The 17698-nt window shown below is 41.6% G+C and overlaps 1 protein-coding gene across 1 annotated transcript in view; it reads left to right on the forward strand.

Annotated features, from left to right (window-relative positions):
- The first annotated feature begins 14467 nt into the window (after positions 1–14467).
- The window catches only part of SH2D4B (SH2 domain containing 4B), a 144473-nt gene continuing 141242 nt past the window's right edge, over positions 14468–17698 (forward strand). Inside the window, exon 1 of the mRNA XM_058187993.1 lies at positions 14468–14630. Coding sequence (XP_058043976.1) covers positions 14468–14630 — 163 coding nt within the window. The remainder of the gene's footprint in view (positions 14631–17698) is intronic.

Here is a 17698-nt window from a genome sequence, read left to right on the forward strand (position 1 = left end):
GCTCAAGAATGAGACCCTAAACCATTCCAGACAAGTGGCAGTCCAGTCTCTTCTTAAAAACCTCCAGCAATAAATCAATTGTGGGTATATTCTGACCAAAGGAGAATCTCTAAGAGACCGTATGGTTGGTGGAGCCCAATAAGGCTTGTTTTCTTGCTTGGTACTATCTATATGCCATGCCAGGTGATGCCACCTGCATGGTAATTTTGTCATCGCACCTGATTGGTTCAGGAAGAATGCTGTAGAATGGAAACACAAGAAATTGCCTTATCCTGAATCAGATTGATGACCCACCTGTCTCAGGGTTATAATAATAATAACAGAGTTGGAAGGGACCTTGGAGGTCTTCTAGTCCAACCCCCTGCCCAGGCAGGAAACCCTACACCATTTCAGACAAATGGCTATCCAACATTTTCTTAAAAATTTCCACTGTTGGAGCATTCACAACTTCTGTAGGCAAATTGTTCCACTGATTAATTGTTCTAACTGTCAGGAAATTTCTCCTTAGTTCCAGGTTGCTTCTCTCCTTGATTAGTTTCCACCCATTGCTTCTTGTTCTATCCTCAGGTGCTTTGGAGAATAGTTTGACTCCCTCTTCTTTGTGGCAACCCTGAGATATTGGAACACTGCTATCATGTCTCCCCTGGTCCTTCTTTTCATTAAACTAGACATACCCAGTTCCTGCAACCGTTTTTCATATGTTTTAGCCTCCAGTCCCCTAATCATCTTTGTTGCTCTTCTCTGCACTCTTTCCAGGGTCTCAATATGTTTTTTATATCGTGGCGACCAAAACTGAATGCAATATTCCAAGTGCGGCCTTACCAAGGCATTATAAAGTGGTATTAACACTTCACGTGATCTTGATTGTAACAGTTGCTAACATCAATTTTCTATTGTTCTTCAGCCCTTCAGAGTAGAATCTTTCTTGTCCTGAGCAAAGAGTCAGAGATTCAACTAAGACTTTCCTACATGCACAAGGAAAACGAAGATGCGCCTTACATGCAGGAGGAGTGTCTTTTGCAATAGGGAAGAATGTGCTTGTGGTTTATTTTTCCTTTTCATTTTTTATTCATCAGAGAATCCAAGACTCTTCTTGTCTTTTGCACTGTATTTTTTTGGAATTACATGTTTTTTCCCAAAACTACAGAGTTTACATGGGATGCCCTTGTGATGATAATAATGCTACTACCCTGGTAGAACCAAAGAAAGGATCCATCATTTCTGCTTAAGTATAGCGATTGTCTACAGATTTAGAATAGAATAGTTTTTTTTTTATTGGCCAAGTGTGATTGGACACACAAGGAATTTGTCTTGGTGCATATGCTCTCAGTGTACATAAAAGAAAAGATACGTTCATCAAGGTACAACATTTATAACACAATTGATGATCAATATATCAATATAAATCATAAAGATTGCCAGCAACAAGTTATAGTCATATAGTCATAAGTGGAAAGAGATTGGTGATGGGAACTATGAGAAGATTAATAGTAGTGCAGATTCAGTAAATAGTCTGACAGTGTTGAGGGAATTATTTGTTTAGCAGAGTGATGGCCTTCGGGAAAAAACTGTTCTTGTGTCTAGTTGTTCTGGTGTGCAGTGTTCTATAGCGTTGTTCTGAGGGTAGGAGTTGAAACAGTTTATGTCCAGGATGCGAGGGATCTGCAAATATTTTCACGGCCCTCTTCTTGATTCGTGCAGTATACAGGTCCTCAATGGAAGGCAGGTTGCTAGCAATTATTTAACAACATAAAAAGGGCTAATCCTGAAAAAGCAGGATACTGATGAACCTCTCCTTTTTTAGTGATGAAACCTGGCATCCAGATACCTTTATAGGCAGTCCTCGACTTATGACCATAATTGGGACAAAAGCTTCCATTGCTAAGCAAGGCAGTTGTTAAATGAGTGGCACTTGATTTTATGACCATTTTTTGATATGGTTATTAAGCTTCTTGTCCTGCCTTCTGATGCTTTGGAAAATAGCTTGACCCCCTCCTCAAATATTGGGGACCCTGCTATCCTGTCTCCCTTTGTCCTCCTCTTCACTAGACTAGCCAGGCCCAGTTCCTGCAACTGTTCATCATAAGGTTTAGCCTCCGGTCTCGTCATCATCCTGGTTGCTCTTTTCTGAACTCTTTCTAGAGTCCCAACGTTTTTTTATATCATGGCAACCAGAACTGAATGCAGGATTCCAAGTCTAGTCTAATTCTCTGGGAAGTGCAGGAAAACCAGTTAAATCGTTTATACATTTAGAGCAGAATGGAATAACAGAGTTGGAAGGGATCTAGTCCAACTGCCTGGCCAAGCAGGAGACCCTACACCGTTTCTGACAAAGGGCAGTCCAGTCGCTTCTTGAAAGCCTCCAGGGATGAAGCTCCCACAACTTCCAAAGGCAACTTCTGTTCCATTGGTTGATTGATCTCACTGTCAGAAAGTTCCTTCTCATTTCTAGGTTGAATCTCTCCTTGATCAGTTTCCATCCATTATTCCTTGTCCAGCCTACAGGTGCTTTGGAAAATAGGTTGACCCCCTCTTCTCCAGCCCAACAGCCCACCAAGGAATCTCTATGATTGCCCCCACCCACACAGACAGGCAAGACACCAGAATATAAACTGACAGCAAACAGCACTCCTTACTAGCCCTCCCTCCCTCCCTCCCCCTTCCTTCCCTCCTTCCCTCCCTCCCTCCTTCCTTTTTAGTTAGGTTAATGAAATATCTGCAGGAAAACAAACAAGCTCAGAGAGCACGAAGGACCCATCCTCAAATATTCCCTCCATGCCAGTCATGAAGGCTCATGGAATTGACTTCCAACCATGTATGGGGGAAAAGATTAGAAGCACGTACAGTAGAAGACAAGTCAGAAGACAGAGTTTGATAATCAATTTACGATGTCAGTTATTTTTAAGCAACCTAGTTCAAGCCAGGTGGTGAGTTTAATTTCAATTTCAACGTTCAGCTTGTGTATCTTTAGAGAACAATGTGTAGAAGATCCATGGTTTCCACTCAAGGTAGGATAAGCCACAATGTTTTTCCAGCCACATCCTCTGACTTGGAACCACTGCTATTCTTGGCCAAAACATGACAATGCAACATTTTCCGCAGCTGTTATGGTGTGAACTAGTCTCCCGCGATGCATCCTCTTGAAACTGTCCCCGTGTTTTTGAACGACAGTGCCTGATAACCCCTGGCACAATGCTAGCATTGAAGAACAATGTAAATTGGAGTTTATCAACATCTGTAAACCCATTATAAGGAGTGATAATTCTCCTCTTAGGATCATGATTTTCAAAGCAGCTTAGAGGATATTGATTGTTGCATGAGCTAGTGATTCTAAGAACACTTCTAAATGATGACAAAATAGTCACTCAAAAGTGACTTAGTTCAGGAAAGGGTTATGTTTCACTTGAGCCCTCCCCCCTTCCTCCCCCTCCCTCCCCTTCCTCCCTCCCTCTCCCTTCCCCCCTTCCTCCCTCTTCCTTCCTTCCTTCCTTCCTTCCTTCCTTCCTTCCTTCCTTCCTTCCTTCCTTCCTTCCTTCCTCCCCTACCCTCCTCTCTTCCTTCTTTCTTTCTTTCCTCCTCCTCCCTCCCCTTCCTTCCTCCTTCCTCCCTCCCTCCTTCCTTTTTAGTTAGGTTAATGAAATATCTGCAGGAAAACAAACAAGCTCAGAGAGCACGAAGGACCCATCCTCAAATATTCCCTCCATGCCAGTCATGAAGGCTCATGGAATTGACTTCCAACCATGTATGGGGGAAAAGATTAGAAGCACGTACAGTAGAAGACAAGTCAGAAGACAGAGTTTGATAATCAATTTACGATGTCAGTTATTTTTAAGCAACCTAGTTCAAGCCAGGTGGTGAGTTTAATTTCAATTTCAACGTTCAGCTTGTGTATCTTTAGAGAACAATGTGTAGAAGATCCATGGTTTCCACTCAAGGTAGGATAAGCCACAATGTTTTTCCAGCCACATCCTCTGACTTGGAACCACTGCTATTCTTGGCCAAAACATGACAATGCAACATTTTCCGCAGCTGTTATGGTGTCAACTAGTTTCCCGAGATGCATCCCTCTTGAAACTGTCCCCGTGTTTTTGAACGACAGTGCCTGATAACCCCTGGCACAATGCTAGCATTGAAGAACAATGTAAATTGGAGTTTATCAACATCTGTAAACCCATTATAAGGAGTGATAATTCTCCTCTTAGGATCATGATTTTCAAAGCAGCTTAGAGGATATTGATTGTTGCATGAGCTAGTGATTCTAAGAACACTTCTAAATGATGACAAAATAGTCACTCAAAAGTGACTTAGTTCAGGAAAGGGTTATGTTTCACTTGAGCCCTCCCCCCTTCCTCCCCCCTCCCCCTCCCTTCTCCCTCCTCTCCCTTCCCCCTTCCTCCCTCTTCCTTCCTTCCTTCCTTCCTTCCTTCCTTCCTTCCTTCCTTCCTTCCTTCCTTCCTTCCTTCCTCCCCCTACCCTCCTCTCTTCCTTCTTTCTTTCTTTCCTCCCTCCCTCCCTTCCTTTTTAATTTTTTTTATTTTAAATACAAATAATACAAACATAGTATATAAAGATCTAAATACAAAAAAAGAAAAAAAAATACAAATATTACAGTGCATCCCTGAGACCATTTTTTTCCTATATTTCTATAACAACTAAAAGATATACAATATATTCCAATTATGCCCTTATCCCCTCCAAAACAACATATATTTTTCAGTAGGTTTATTCCCTTTGCCTTCCACCAACACTGATTTTATAAAATCCCCCCTTATTTCATTATAATTGTTTGCTTTAATCATCCCTTTTAAAAATTTTATTTCTGTTGTTAATTCATCATTTGTTGCCATGCTCCAAGTTTCATTATACCACTCACTTCTTTGAATATCCCAATTTCGTCCCCAATATTTAGCCATCACTAATCTAGCTGCCATCATCAAATTTACAATCAATTCCTTTTTTGTTTCATTTATATCCTGTTTTCCCCCCAGCAACAGTAATGCAATCCTCAGTGACGTATCTAAATTTACATTCAAAAGTGCTCTAATTTCTCTAAACACCTTGTCCCATATTTTTGTGCATTATCACAATCCCACAATTATATGTTCCAACCTCTTTCTTGCACCTCCAACAAATATTCGCATCTATTTATTTAATTTATGTGATATTAGATGCCACCTCCATATCATTTTATATCCATTTTCCTTAACTCTAACTGACATATTCTTATATACTCTTCTATTCCAAATATTTTTCAAATCATTATCATTTATTTCTCCTAAAACTGATTCTTAAATTAATTTAAAACCTTCTGCCTGCTCTTTTAATTCAGTTAATATTCTATATATTTTCCCAATCCTTCTTTCCTTCCTTCCTTCCTTCCTTCCTTCCTTCCTTCCTTCCTTCCTTCCTTCCTTCCTTCCTTCCTTCCTTCCTTCCTTCCTTCCTTCCTTCCAAAAAATGTAGTTCAGTCTGTCCATTAGAGGTCACTATAGGCTTAGATATGTTCTTGGAAGAACTGCATGAGACAAACAAACCATATTAAGGAGAGAACAGTGATTTTTAGGATAGTTCAAAGCAGGAAATATTTGTTTTGCCATAAAATTCACTCTGTATTTTTCTGAAATGATTCTAGAAGCAGAAAACAGAAATGATGATGATGAAGCCTTGTGCCATACCAAAAGCTCTGAAAACCGTTTGGATGTAACAAGAATGGAAGGAATATCAACTGTAAAATGTTATATTTCTTGGAACAATGGATGTGTTCCTGCAATATCTTTACTAGCCCAGAGCCCTGGGAATCAAATCCAGTCAGAACAATCTGGTAGATAGCGGAAATAGTAATAACAACTTCCAAAAACTTTGGCTTAGTTCTCTTCAATATCTTCATAAATGATTTAGATATGGTGATAGAAGGGGGACTCATCAGATTTGTAGATGACCCCAGGCTGGGGGGAATAACCAACATTTTAGATGATAGACTCAAAATCCAGAAGGATCTTCATAGGCTTGAACACTGCGCCCTATCTCTCAAGTACATATTTGATAATATATATCACTGTAAACATGAATTGAATACATAAAATGAATACAAATAAAGGGAACATTAGAACAGGGACGGTAGGCACACTGGTGCTCTTATGCACGCCCCTTACAGACCTCTTAGGAATGGGGTGAGGTCAACAGTAGACAGTCTTAGGTTAAAATTTTGAAGGTTTTGGGATGAAACCACAGAGTCAGGTAGTGCATTCCAAGCATTGACCATTCTGTTGCTGAAGTCATATTTTCTGCAATCGAGTTTGAAGCAGTTCACTTTAAGTTTGTATCTATTGTATGCTTGTTTGTTGTTGTGGTTGAAGCTGAAGTTGTCATTGCAGATAAGACATTGTATTTGAATTTTGAATAGAATTTATTGGCCAAGTGTGATTGGACACACAAGGAATTTGTTTTGGTGCATATGCTCTCAGTGTACATAAAAGAAAAGAAAAAGAAAGAAAAGAAAAGAAATACCTTCATCAAAGGTACAATATTTACAACAAAAATGATGGTCATAGGTTGCAATTTAACCCTTAGTGATAGCAACAAAAAGTTACAGTCATACAATCATAAGTAGAAAGAGATTGGTGATGAAAATGATAAGAAGATTAATAGTAGTGTAGATTTAGTAAATAGTTTGACAGTGTTGAGGGAATTATTTGTTTAGCAGAGTGATGGCCTTCAGGAAAAAACTGTTTTTGTGTCTAGTTGTTCTGGTGTGCAGTGCTCTATAGCGTCGTTTTGAGGGTAGGAGTTGAAACAGTTTATGTCCAGGATGTGAGAGGTCTGTAAATATTTTCACAGCCCTCTTCTTGATTCATGTAGTATACAGGTCCTCAATGGAAGGCAGGTTGGTAGCAATTATTTTTTCTGCAGTTCTAATTATCCTTTGACGTCTGTGTCTTTCTTGTTGGGTTGCAGAACCGAACCAGACAGTTATAGAGGTGCAAATGACAGACTCAGTAATTCCTCTGTAGAACTGAATCAGCAGCTCCTTGGGCAGTTTGAGCTTACTGAGTTGGCGCAGAAAGAACATTCTTTGTTGTCCTTTTCCGATGATGTTTTTGATGTTAGCTGTCCATTTTAGATCTTGCAATATGATAGAACCTAGAAATTTAAAGGTTTCTACTATTGATACTGTGTTGTCAAGTATTGTGAGAGGTGGAAGTATGGAAGGGTTTCTCCTAAAGTCTACCACCATTTCTACAGCTTTGAGTGTGTTCAGTTCCAGATTGTTTTGGTTGCACCACAAGGCTAGTCGTTCGACCTCTCGTCTATATGCGGATTCATCATTGACACAATCACTGTTGTGTCATCTGCGAACTTCAGTAGTTTAACAGATGGATCGTTGGAGATGCAGTCATTGGTATACAGAGAGAAGAGAAGTGGGGAGAGCACACAGCCTTGGGGGCCCCCTGTGCTAATTGTACATGTATCTGAAGTTATCCCGCTTAGCTTTACCTGCTGCTTCCTGTTTGTTAGGAAGCTTGTGATCCACTTACAAGTCTAGTTCCGGTACCTGTAGCTGGTTTAGCTTAGTTAGAAGAGTGTCTGGGATGATGGTATTGAATGCTGAACTAAAGTCTACAAAGAGGACCCTTGCATAGGTCTTTGGAGACTCAAGATGTTGTAGGATGTAGTGCAGAGCCATATTAACAGCATCATCTGTTGATCTATTTGCTCGGTATGCAAATTGCAAGGGGTCTAACAGCGGATCCGTGATGGTTTTCAAGTAGGAAAGCACTAGCCTTTCAAAGGCTTTCATGACTACAGATGTTAAAGCAACTGGTCTGTAGTCATTCAGTTCCTTGATGGTGGGCTTCTTTGGCACTGGGATGATGGCAGAGCGTTTGAAGCAAGAAGGAACATAGCACATCTCTAGTGATTTATTGAAGATATGGGTGAAGATGGGGGCCAATTGGTCAGCACAGACTTTTAAGCAAGAAGGAGTTATCTGGTCTGGGCCTGGAGCTTTTCCTGGCTTTTGTCTGTGAAATAGATCCTGCACTTCCTTTTCTGTGATCACTAGGGGTTGTGAACCCAATGAAATGGGGTCAGTTGTAGGAGGCTTGGCTGTTGTTGGTGTGTCTGAGATGGGGGTTGTGGAGATAGGTGGCTGTAGTTTCCTTTCAAACCTGCAGTAAAACTTGTTCAGGTCATCTGCCAGTTGTTGATTTCCTTCAGCCTGGGAAGGAGGTTTGCCATAGCCGGTGATATTTTTAAGAGTTTTCCACATGTTTGCTGGTTCATTTGCTGAAAACTGATTCTTTAGCTTTTCAGAGTAGCTTCTTTTTGCTGCTCTGATCTCCCTTGTTAGTACATGTACATCCCTTGTAGTAGATGATTTTATGAGCTACACTTAGGTCATACCGAAGGCGATGTAGTTCTAAGTTGTCTAAGCCCAGAATTTCAAATCTGGTGGCATAAGGTATTTTGTTTCGAGAAAAGGAGTGGAGGACTATTCTTGTGAAATATTTCTGGACATGCTCAATTTTATTAATGTGCAGTGTGGGTTCCAGATAGATGAGCTGTATTCAAGAATTGGTCTAGCAAATGTTTTGTATGCTATGGTTAGTAGAGTGATATTACTGGAGAAGAAGCTATGTAAGATTAGGTTTAGAACTCTTAATGCCTTTTTGGCGATGTTGTTACAATGGGCACTTAGATCATTAGTTATGAGTACTTGACAGAGTGAGGGTCGTCTACAAGGTTGTGTCTACTCAGCTTGTATTTTGTGTTCTGATTCTTTTTGCCAATGTGTAAGACAGAGCAATTTGTTGGCTGAGATTTGGAGTTGCCAATTGTTTGACCATTCCGACACAAAGTCAAGGTCTTTTTGAAGGATAGCAGCATTGTCGGTGGTGTTAAATAGTTTTACATCACTGGCAAAGAGAACACAGTTGCTTATAATATGATCACAAAGGTTATTTATGTATAGTATGAGGAGTGTTGGTCCTAGAAAGCTGCCTTGGGGACACCACTATTAACAGGTGCAAGATTTGATTTTGACCACTTATTGTCTATTTGACAGGAATGTAGCTATCCAATTATGTAGGGGTCTGGAGATGCCACAGGATTACTAAGTAATCACTCCTTCAAGTTGTCCCTCCATCCCTGACTCTCTTATACATTCCCAGATATACAGTACATTAATTTGCAGAAATGGTTCATAAAGTCCTATCTGCTCAATCTGGAATTCATCCATTTTCAGATGCATGGGAAATGTATGAATTGGTTCGCTAACTGGAAAAGTTTCAGAAAACCATCTGGTAAACCCTCCAGTGTAAGCTTCCTCATTTTTAGTGAAGGAACCCATCTTTTTTGTTGGATGTAGGAAAGTAGTGGCAGAACCTGAGGGTGGAGTCAAAAGAGGAACCAGCCTCCAATCCCTTTGTAGTCGCAGGCAAACTAAGTCCAATCTCCTTTGAGTTCTGTTGATCTTATCTAACTCTAAGCAGCTGCTAATCTTTAGCTGAGAAGATTCCTGTCCATAAGCATGAATGGCAATAAATCAATTTAATTAGACCTTCATGTGTGGACCTTTTGTGCCTGACTCTGGAAGACTGATAAAGAATTAGAAAGCTGCTGTCCTAATGTACATGGGATATATTGGTTCTAAATGATAAGTAGACCACTTGCTGGGATATTCTTGTAAAATCACCACATCCATCTGAATAAGTCTCATTAAAGAAACATATTTGGCATCTACCTAAAACACAACATTATTCTTTTCCAAAAAGCATGCTCAAAATTGGGTTTACAGCACTGATGGAAAAGAGGATCCAACAGGAAGTTGTTAAAATTATTTAGCTGAAATAAGACTATTCCCTCTTTTGTCAAATTTGAATTCTAGGGGAGCATGGAACAATATCAACAGTTCCCTTCATTAAGAGCTAATGAAGTGGAACAGAAATGTCCACCAGCCATAATCTAGCAGCACATCATGAGATTTTACAAATCAAAATGCCTGGAGAAATAAAACAATTTATCACCCTGTATCTCCAGGGTTGTTAGGTAGAGACCAATTACTACCCCATTAGAGAAAACATCCAAAATTTTGCTATCTGAGAGCAGATAAATCAATTTCTCTGCCATTATCCCAAGCTTGCTTTTGTGTAAATAAACTCTTGATCCACCTTTCCAAGAGACATCAATTCCCCCCCCCCCTTAATTATAGCAAGCAAATCTCCATTTCTTAAAATGTGGGGTGTGGTGTTTTTTTTTACACTATACCAACTAATGGTTCAAAAAAAACTGAGGCGAATCAAATATTTTTTATGTTGCTTCTGACATGGAAAGTAGCTTAAAATGGCCCATGAACGATAGTAAGAAATGGCTCTTCCACATCCTATGGAAAAATATAACATACAGTGAAGAAATGAGGAGAGAATTCTTGTGTTCGCAGCATACACTTCATAAAAGGTAAAGGTAAATATACCGGCTAATTTATGGACTTCAGTTGCTGTGCTCTTCAACAATAATTCTCATTTTGCTCAGAATTGAGACACAAAAGGTTTTAGACAGTTGTTAGATTAAAAAGTGGGAATTGATTCCAGTAGATTTCCATGAGATTCCACATTCCTGTGTAGAATGCAAATTTCCGACAATGAAAATTCGATAGATCCTGAGAATAATCAGTTCTTATGTGGCGATTTTTTGTTTTCTTCTAATGAGAGGGTGCCCCCTGTTGTGACTCCAGCCCCCGAACCTGGCCCCATGCCCGAAAGTGACTCCAAAAGTGAGGGGGAAGGGCTGGTAAGGCTTACCTCGGGAGCACCGATTCCTTTGGCTCGGCTCCAGGAGCCAGAACCAGACCAGTCGGAGGACGTCATCCCCTGATTCCTCCCTTCCTCAGGCTACGCCTTCAGACCCAGCTGATAGTAATAATCAAGCTTGGATTGACCCGCACTTCAGAAGATTAGAGAGGCGGTGTCATCAAAGGGAAGGGTGGGGCAGGAGCCCCACCCCACAGGATATATAAGGAGCTTTGGGACTGCTCTCACTCCACGGGAAGCAAAAGTTTAGCTGAACCGTTTCAAAAAGAGCTGAAAGTCTTGCTACGTGAGTCATTTGTTTGAACTTTGGCAGGCAGCTGCGATTTCTCTGCCAGGACTGATAAGAGCCGTGAATCCACTGGCTGAAGGCCAGCTCGTGGGTCTGAAGTGGGGAAGGAGACAGAACACCCCCACTTTTTAATATTGCTAAGTCTAGGGACACTTCAGCTTGTTGACGAATATCTCCATCTTGGTTTTGAACAGGTCTGTCCTATAGGGCTGTGCATAACTTTGAAATTCCAAAATTAAAAAAAAAAAGGCTTGGTATTTGACAATCACTTTCAAGAATGTCCAGTTCAGTTTTTCTTACTCTCTTACTTACTCTCAGTGAATCGTGGTATCCAGTTCTAGGAGCCCTTTTATTTTTATTTCGATTGTTTATAAATAGCAGAATCTCACAGATCTGATTGTAGCGAACCTCTTCCTTTGTTTTATGATCAGGGAGATGAGTGCCTGAGCTATTGTAGGAGATTAATCAGAACAGAGGTAGAAGACCTGTTTACAGGGGCCTCTGTGGCTCAGACTGGTAAGACAGTCTGTTATTAACAGCAGCTGCTTGCAATTACTGCAGGTTCAAGTCCCACCAGGCCCAAGGTTGACTCAGCCTTCCATCCTTTATAAGGTAGGTAAAATGAGGACCCAGATTGTTGGGGGCAATAAGTTGACTTTGTATATAAATATACAAATAGGATGAAGACTATTGCTAACATAGTGTAAGCCACCCTGAGTCTTCGGAGAAGGGCGGGATATAAATGCAAATAATAATAAAAAAAAGACCTTGGAGGTCTTCTAGCCCAACCCCTTGCCCAAGGCAAGAGATTTCATACCACCCTGGAGAAATGGTTGTCCAATCTTTTCCTGAAAATCACCAGGGAGCACCCACACTTCTGGAGGCAAGCTGTTCCATTGCTTAGTCATTCTCACTGTTTGGAAATTCCTCCTTAGTTCCAGGTTGGACCTCCCTGTGATGAGCTTCCATCCATGCTTTCTTGTCTTGCCTTCTGGTGCTTTGGAGAATAGGCTGACCTCCTCTTCCCTGGGACAGCCACTCAAATACTGGAAGGGAGCTATCATGTCACCCCTAAACCTTCTCTTCATTAGACTAAACATACCTAGTTACTTTAGCTATCCATTGTACGAATTAACTCACAGACCCCTTATCATCTTTGTTGCTCTTCTCTGGTAGGTCTAAGCAAAATGTTGTTGAGCTCTAGAAAGAGTGCAGAGAAGAACAACAGAGATGATGAGGGGACTGTAGGCTAAAACATATAAAGTACGGCTGCTGGAATTGGATACGTCTAGTCTGATGAAAAGAAGGACAAGGGGTGACATGATAGCAGTGTTCCAGTATCTCAGGGGTTGCCACAAAGAAGAGGGAGCCAAGCTATTCTCCAAAACATCTGAAGGCAGGAGAAGAAACAACGGATGGAAACTAATCAAGGAGAGAAACAACCTAGAAATAAGGAGAAATTTCCTGATAGTTAGAACAATTAATCAGTGGAAGAACTAGCCTCCAGAGGTTGTAATTGCTCCAACACTGGAAGTTTTTAGGAAGAGATTGGATAACCATTTGTCTGAAGAAGTATAGGGTTTCCTGCCTAAGCAGGGGGTTAGACTAGAAGATCTCCAAGGTCCTTTCCAACTCTGTTATTCTATTCTATTCTATTCTATTCTATTCTATTCTATTCTATTCTATTCTATTCTATTCTATTCTATTCTATTCTATTCTATTCTATTCTACTCTGTTTATTGTTAAGTAGGGAAACGCATTCCTTCCTTATCTCAAAATCCTATGTGAAACTTTAGAGAGCTTCTATTTAGAGCAGGGGTCTCCAACCTTGGTCCCTTTAAGACTTGTGGACTTCAACTAAGACTTGTGGACTTCAACTACCTAACAACCCTGGAGATACTGGGTGATAAATTGTTTTATTTCTCCAGGCATTTTGATTTGTAAAATCTCATGATGTGCTGCTAGATTATGGCTGGTGGACATTTCTGTTCCACTCTATTAGCTCTTAATGAAGGGAACTGTTGATACTGTTCCATGCTCCCCTAGAATTCAAATTTGACAAAAGAGGGAATAGTCTTATTTCAGCTAAATAATTTTAACAACTTCCTGCTAGAACTCTGGAAGTTGAAGTCCACAAGTCTTAAAGGGACCAAGGTTGGAGACCCCTGTTTTAGAGCACTTATTTCATTTGCCATCTTCAAATGGGATCCAAATGTGGACTATGAAATAGGGAAAAAAAATCAGACTATGTAGATCCATTTCCCACTGAGAATTTCCCTTTGATTTGATGCCATTCTGACGGGACTTCGTAAAGGTATCAGCTGCCTGTGGCTTTGGGAAGCTGAACTGGTGCGTTATCCTTCTTGACACCTTGGGATCGTTGCAGGCAATAAACAGTAGCATCTGAATTATTTTAACAGAGATCCTAAAGGGCCATCAATATTATTTCATTAAGAATGAGAACATTCCGGTAAGCAGCCAAAGGTCACCGTTGGCTTAAAAAGCAATCTTGTTTCCTTCTCTTTCCCTGCAATGGAAAATACACTGATAGGTAAAAAAAAGACTTAATGCACCCTGAGCTGCCAAAGGCTAAATTAATATTAATTACCTGCCCTATGAATTTGGAAAGGCGGCCTCCCTCCGTCTTTCTCTCCATCCTTTTCTGCAAGACGAGAAATCCTTTTTAATTAGGGGATGCTGAGTCACCATGCTTGTGTTTCTGTTTGTGTGTGTGTTGTTGACAGTAACTAAACATGACCCTGGAGCGAGCAGGTGGTAGCATAGGTTACAGCGATGAAGGGATTCAGGTGCTCACCTCTTCCAAGGGGAGATCAGTTCCCTGAGTTGACACGGATATCACTGGTGTAGTTGTTACTTTTACCCATGACATCACCGATTGAAAACAAAGAAAAAAAGCACCAGAGGGATTTATACTCAGTACTCAGAGCAATGCCTGGTGTTGTAGCACCCACCGAGCAGAAACCATGTGCCATATTCTGATTTGAAAAACATTCTGAACTCTCGTTCGGCAACTAACAAGGGCAAACTTCTCCCGTTTCTTGCCTGCCTTTTGGGCACATACAATAAGTCTTGGCTCCAACTTTCTTGTGGCATATCCGTTGATGGGTGAAGCCCTCAAGAGTTATTTGGGGGATCCCTAAAGGAATGCCAGTGGACAGGGAGGAACCCCACGATGCTTACCGGAAGTATCCCCCCTTCTATTTTGGTTTTCTCTCATTGGTTCTGAAAAAAGTTTCGGATTTTCACCCAGGAGGCTTAGATGGAACTTGAGTGGCTTTGAGCTGAGCCTCTTTTCCTCCCTTCTCCTTGCTTTTTGAAGGCTCTACCTGCCTGGTAGCTCAGCCTGGCCATGCTGCAGCAAATTTTGCGAGACCTGTACATCGATCCTGAGCTTTTGGCGGAGCTGAATGAAGAACAGAAGCACATCCTCTTTTACAAGATGAGGGAAGAGCAGGTCAGGCGATGGGAAGAAGGAGAGGTTAGCCTGAAGAGGACAAGGAGATCTCAACAGAGTAAGATGGGCTATTTTTTGTTTCCTTCTTGTCCATAGATCAATCCTTTACTGTGTGCAAAGTTGTGTACAGTCTACATATTCTTTTACTTAGCATTTGCCCATGAATTCAATGGGTACAAAGGAGGGAAATGATATTTACTGATTTATTGACTTATTGACTGACTGACTCATTCATTTACTCATTCATTCATTCCCTGCCTTTGTTATTCTAGTGTCTTGCCCTGTCAGTGTTGCTGGGAGTGATCTTGGAGGTTGATTGGTTGGGCTGTTTACTGTTAGCATTGTTTACTTCTTGATTGTTGATCTGATGTTAATTTTGGTGTTAATCTCTGCTCAGCTTGGTGTTGAATCGCTGGTGGGGAGGTGGTTTGGTCCTTTTGTTCCCTTTTTGGTTTCCTTTTTTGGCTTTTTGGTTTCCATCCACCGGCAGGGCAAGGCCCTAGAACAGGGATCTCCAACCCCCAGACCATGGATTGGCAGAAGCCCATGGCTCACCCGAAACTGGGCTTTGCAAGGGAGCGAAGCCCCAACTGTCCATGTGCAGGATCCAGGCAGTGCGTGAAATCACACATCCTTGGTCTATGGAAAAACCTCCCTCCATGAAACTGGTCTCTGGTGCTGGTGCCGCTGCCTTGAAATACAAACAGAGAGCAAACCCCACTCCTTTTTAGCACTGATGATGTTACTTAGTTTTTATTTTATTTTCACTTATATCCCACCCTTCTCCGAAGACTCAGGGCAGCTTACACTATGTCAAGCAATAGTCTTCATCCATTTGTATATTATATACAAAGTCAACTTATTGCCCCCAACAATCTGGGTCCTCATTTTACCTACCTTATAAAGGATGGAAGGCTGAGTCAACCTTGGGCCTGGTGGGACTTGAACCTGCAGTAATTGCAAGCAGCTGCTGTTAATAACAGACTGTCTTAGCAGTCTGAGCCACTCAAGGACCCATCAGTTGGGTAATGAAACAGCTGCAAGAAAACCACTGAGCTCAGAGAACACCAAGGGCCCCTCAAACATTTTCTGCTTTAAAGGGTTTGGAAATTGAGGTTGTTCTAGGTTGGATTCTTTTTTCTTCTCAACGTCCTTACTTAATCTTGGCTCATCCCTTTGGGCTTAATGATTTGGTGTTTTCACTTCGCTGGGAAATTTTTTATTCCCTTTTAAAGAGTGCACTTAAAAAGGAACAATTCACACCTCCAACAAATAACCTTGTTACGCGATCTGTGCTGCATGACAGACCTGAGCAATGTGGCAGAACATGAAAGTTATTAAATAGCCCACATTATGTTTAAGCTGCTAGAAGTTCGGCATGGCACATTATAATGGATATTTAATGCGGTATTAATGCAAACTTCCTTTTTTCCCTCCTGCCAATAAAGAAGATAGAGCATTTCATTTTGCAGCCACTGACAAACAGTTCCTAGAAACTTTTGAGAAAATCAGATAGAGACATAAGGCACCTCTGTAGAGCAAAGCTTCCCAGAACGGAGTCCTTTCAGTCAATGGCTGAAAAGGAAAATAAATAGAATGTTCTGCTTTATTATCTAGCCAAAAGCGGAATATCAAGCTTCTAGAAAATCCAGAGGCTTCATCTTTTCTGGAGGCTGAAATTGCAAAATTCAATTCTTTTTTGAGCCAAAAGATTAAAACTATGAACTTGAAGAGAATAACAGAGTTGGAAGGGACCTTGGAGGTCTTCTAGTCCAGGGGTCCCCAACCTTTCGGACCTCAGGGACCACTAAATTCATAATTTTAAATCCCGTGGCCCATTAATATGCTTAATGACCAGCTGGGTGTGTGTGTGGCTAGGTGGTCATGTGACTGGGTGGGCATGACCAAGTTGATGTCATTCACGGCGAGGGGGTGCCTCGCTGGCCTCTACTCGCCCCTCCCCTCCTACCCACTCCTCCCCTACTGCCCGGGCTCCTTAGGGCCCCAACAGAAAGCAATTGTTGGAGCAAAGCAGCCACCATAAGAAAGAGTTGGCAAAACAGCTGGCTCAGTTCAAATTGGAGCTGACCAAGAAAGAGGCTCAGCAGAACCACCTCACTGAGGGAAGACCTGCAGGAGTGCAAGGCCAGGTGCTGGCGCCTGGAGACTCAGTAGGCTGAGATGGTCAACCAGTTCCAGGCCATGAGGCAGTCCCACTGGACCAAGGCCCTCCAGCTCTTCGCCACCAGTGGCCCTTCCCTCCAGCCTTTGCCCAAAACCCAGCACCAGGAGGCTGAAGCAGACACCAAGTCAGAATTTCTCTCCCCCTCCGACCCTCACAAAAAGACCCTGAAGGGGGAGACTCTCTGCAGCAACACAAACGTTCATTGCACGTATCCGGTCCAGGGACCGTAGTTTGAGGAACCCTGATTTAGTGCAATATAAAAAAATGCAAATAATTTTTTCTGGAGACCACCCAAATTTTCTCATGGACCACCAGTGGTCCACAGACCACCAGTTGGTGACCGCTGTTCTAGTCCCATCCCTTGCTCAGGCAGGACACCCTATACACCATTTCATACAAACTGTTGTCTTCTTAAAAACTTCCAGTGACGGAACACCCACAATTTCTGGAGGCAGGCTGTTCCACTGATTGACTGTCCTCACTGTGAGGAAATGTCTTCTTAGTTCTAGGTTGCTTCTGTCCTTGATTAGTTTCCATCCCACTTAGTCTTTCCCAATTTCCAGAGTTCTCCAACCAACACAAGCATTGCTAGGAATTCTGGTATATATGTATGTGTGTGTGTGAAGTCCACACACTTGGAGGTTACCAAGACTGAGTTAGGTCTAAGACAAGACTATAGAACAAGACTAATCAAGGAGAGAAGCAATCTAGAACTAAGATTGCTTGACAGTGAGAACAACTAACAGTGGAGGAGAAGCTCACCTTCAGAAGTTGGGGTGCTCCATCCCGGGAGGTTTTTAAGAAGGGTTGGACACCATTTGTCTGAAATGCTATAGGGTCTTTTGCTTAAGTAGGGGGTTGGAGTAGAAGACCTCCAAGAGCCCTTCCAACTTTCTTATTCTTCTTCATTCTTTTGAGAGGCTTATCCAGATATGGACAAC

The sequence above is a fragment of the Ahaetulla prasina genome, chromosome 6 (assembly GCF_028640845.1).
Source record: "Ahaetulla prasina isolate Xishuangbanna chromosome 6, ASM2864084v1, whole genome shotgun sequence".
Classification (NCBI taxonomy): Eukaryota; Metazoa; Chordata; class Lepidosauria; order Squamata; family Colubridae; genus Ahaetulla; species Ahaetulla prasina.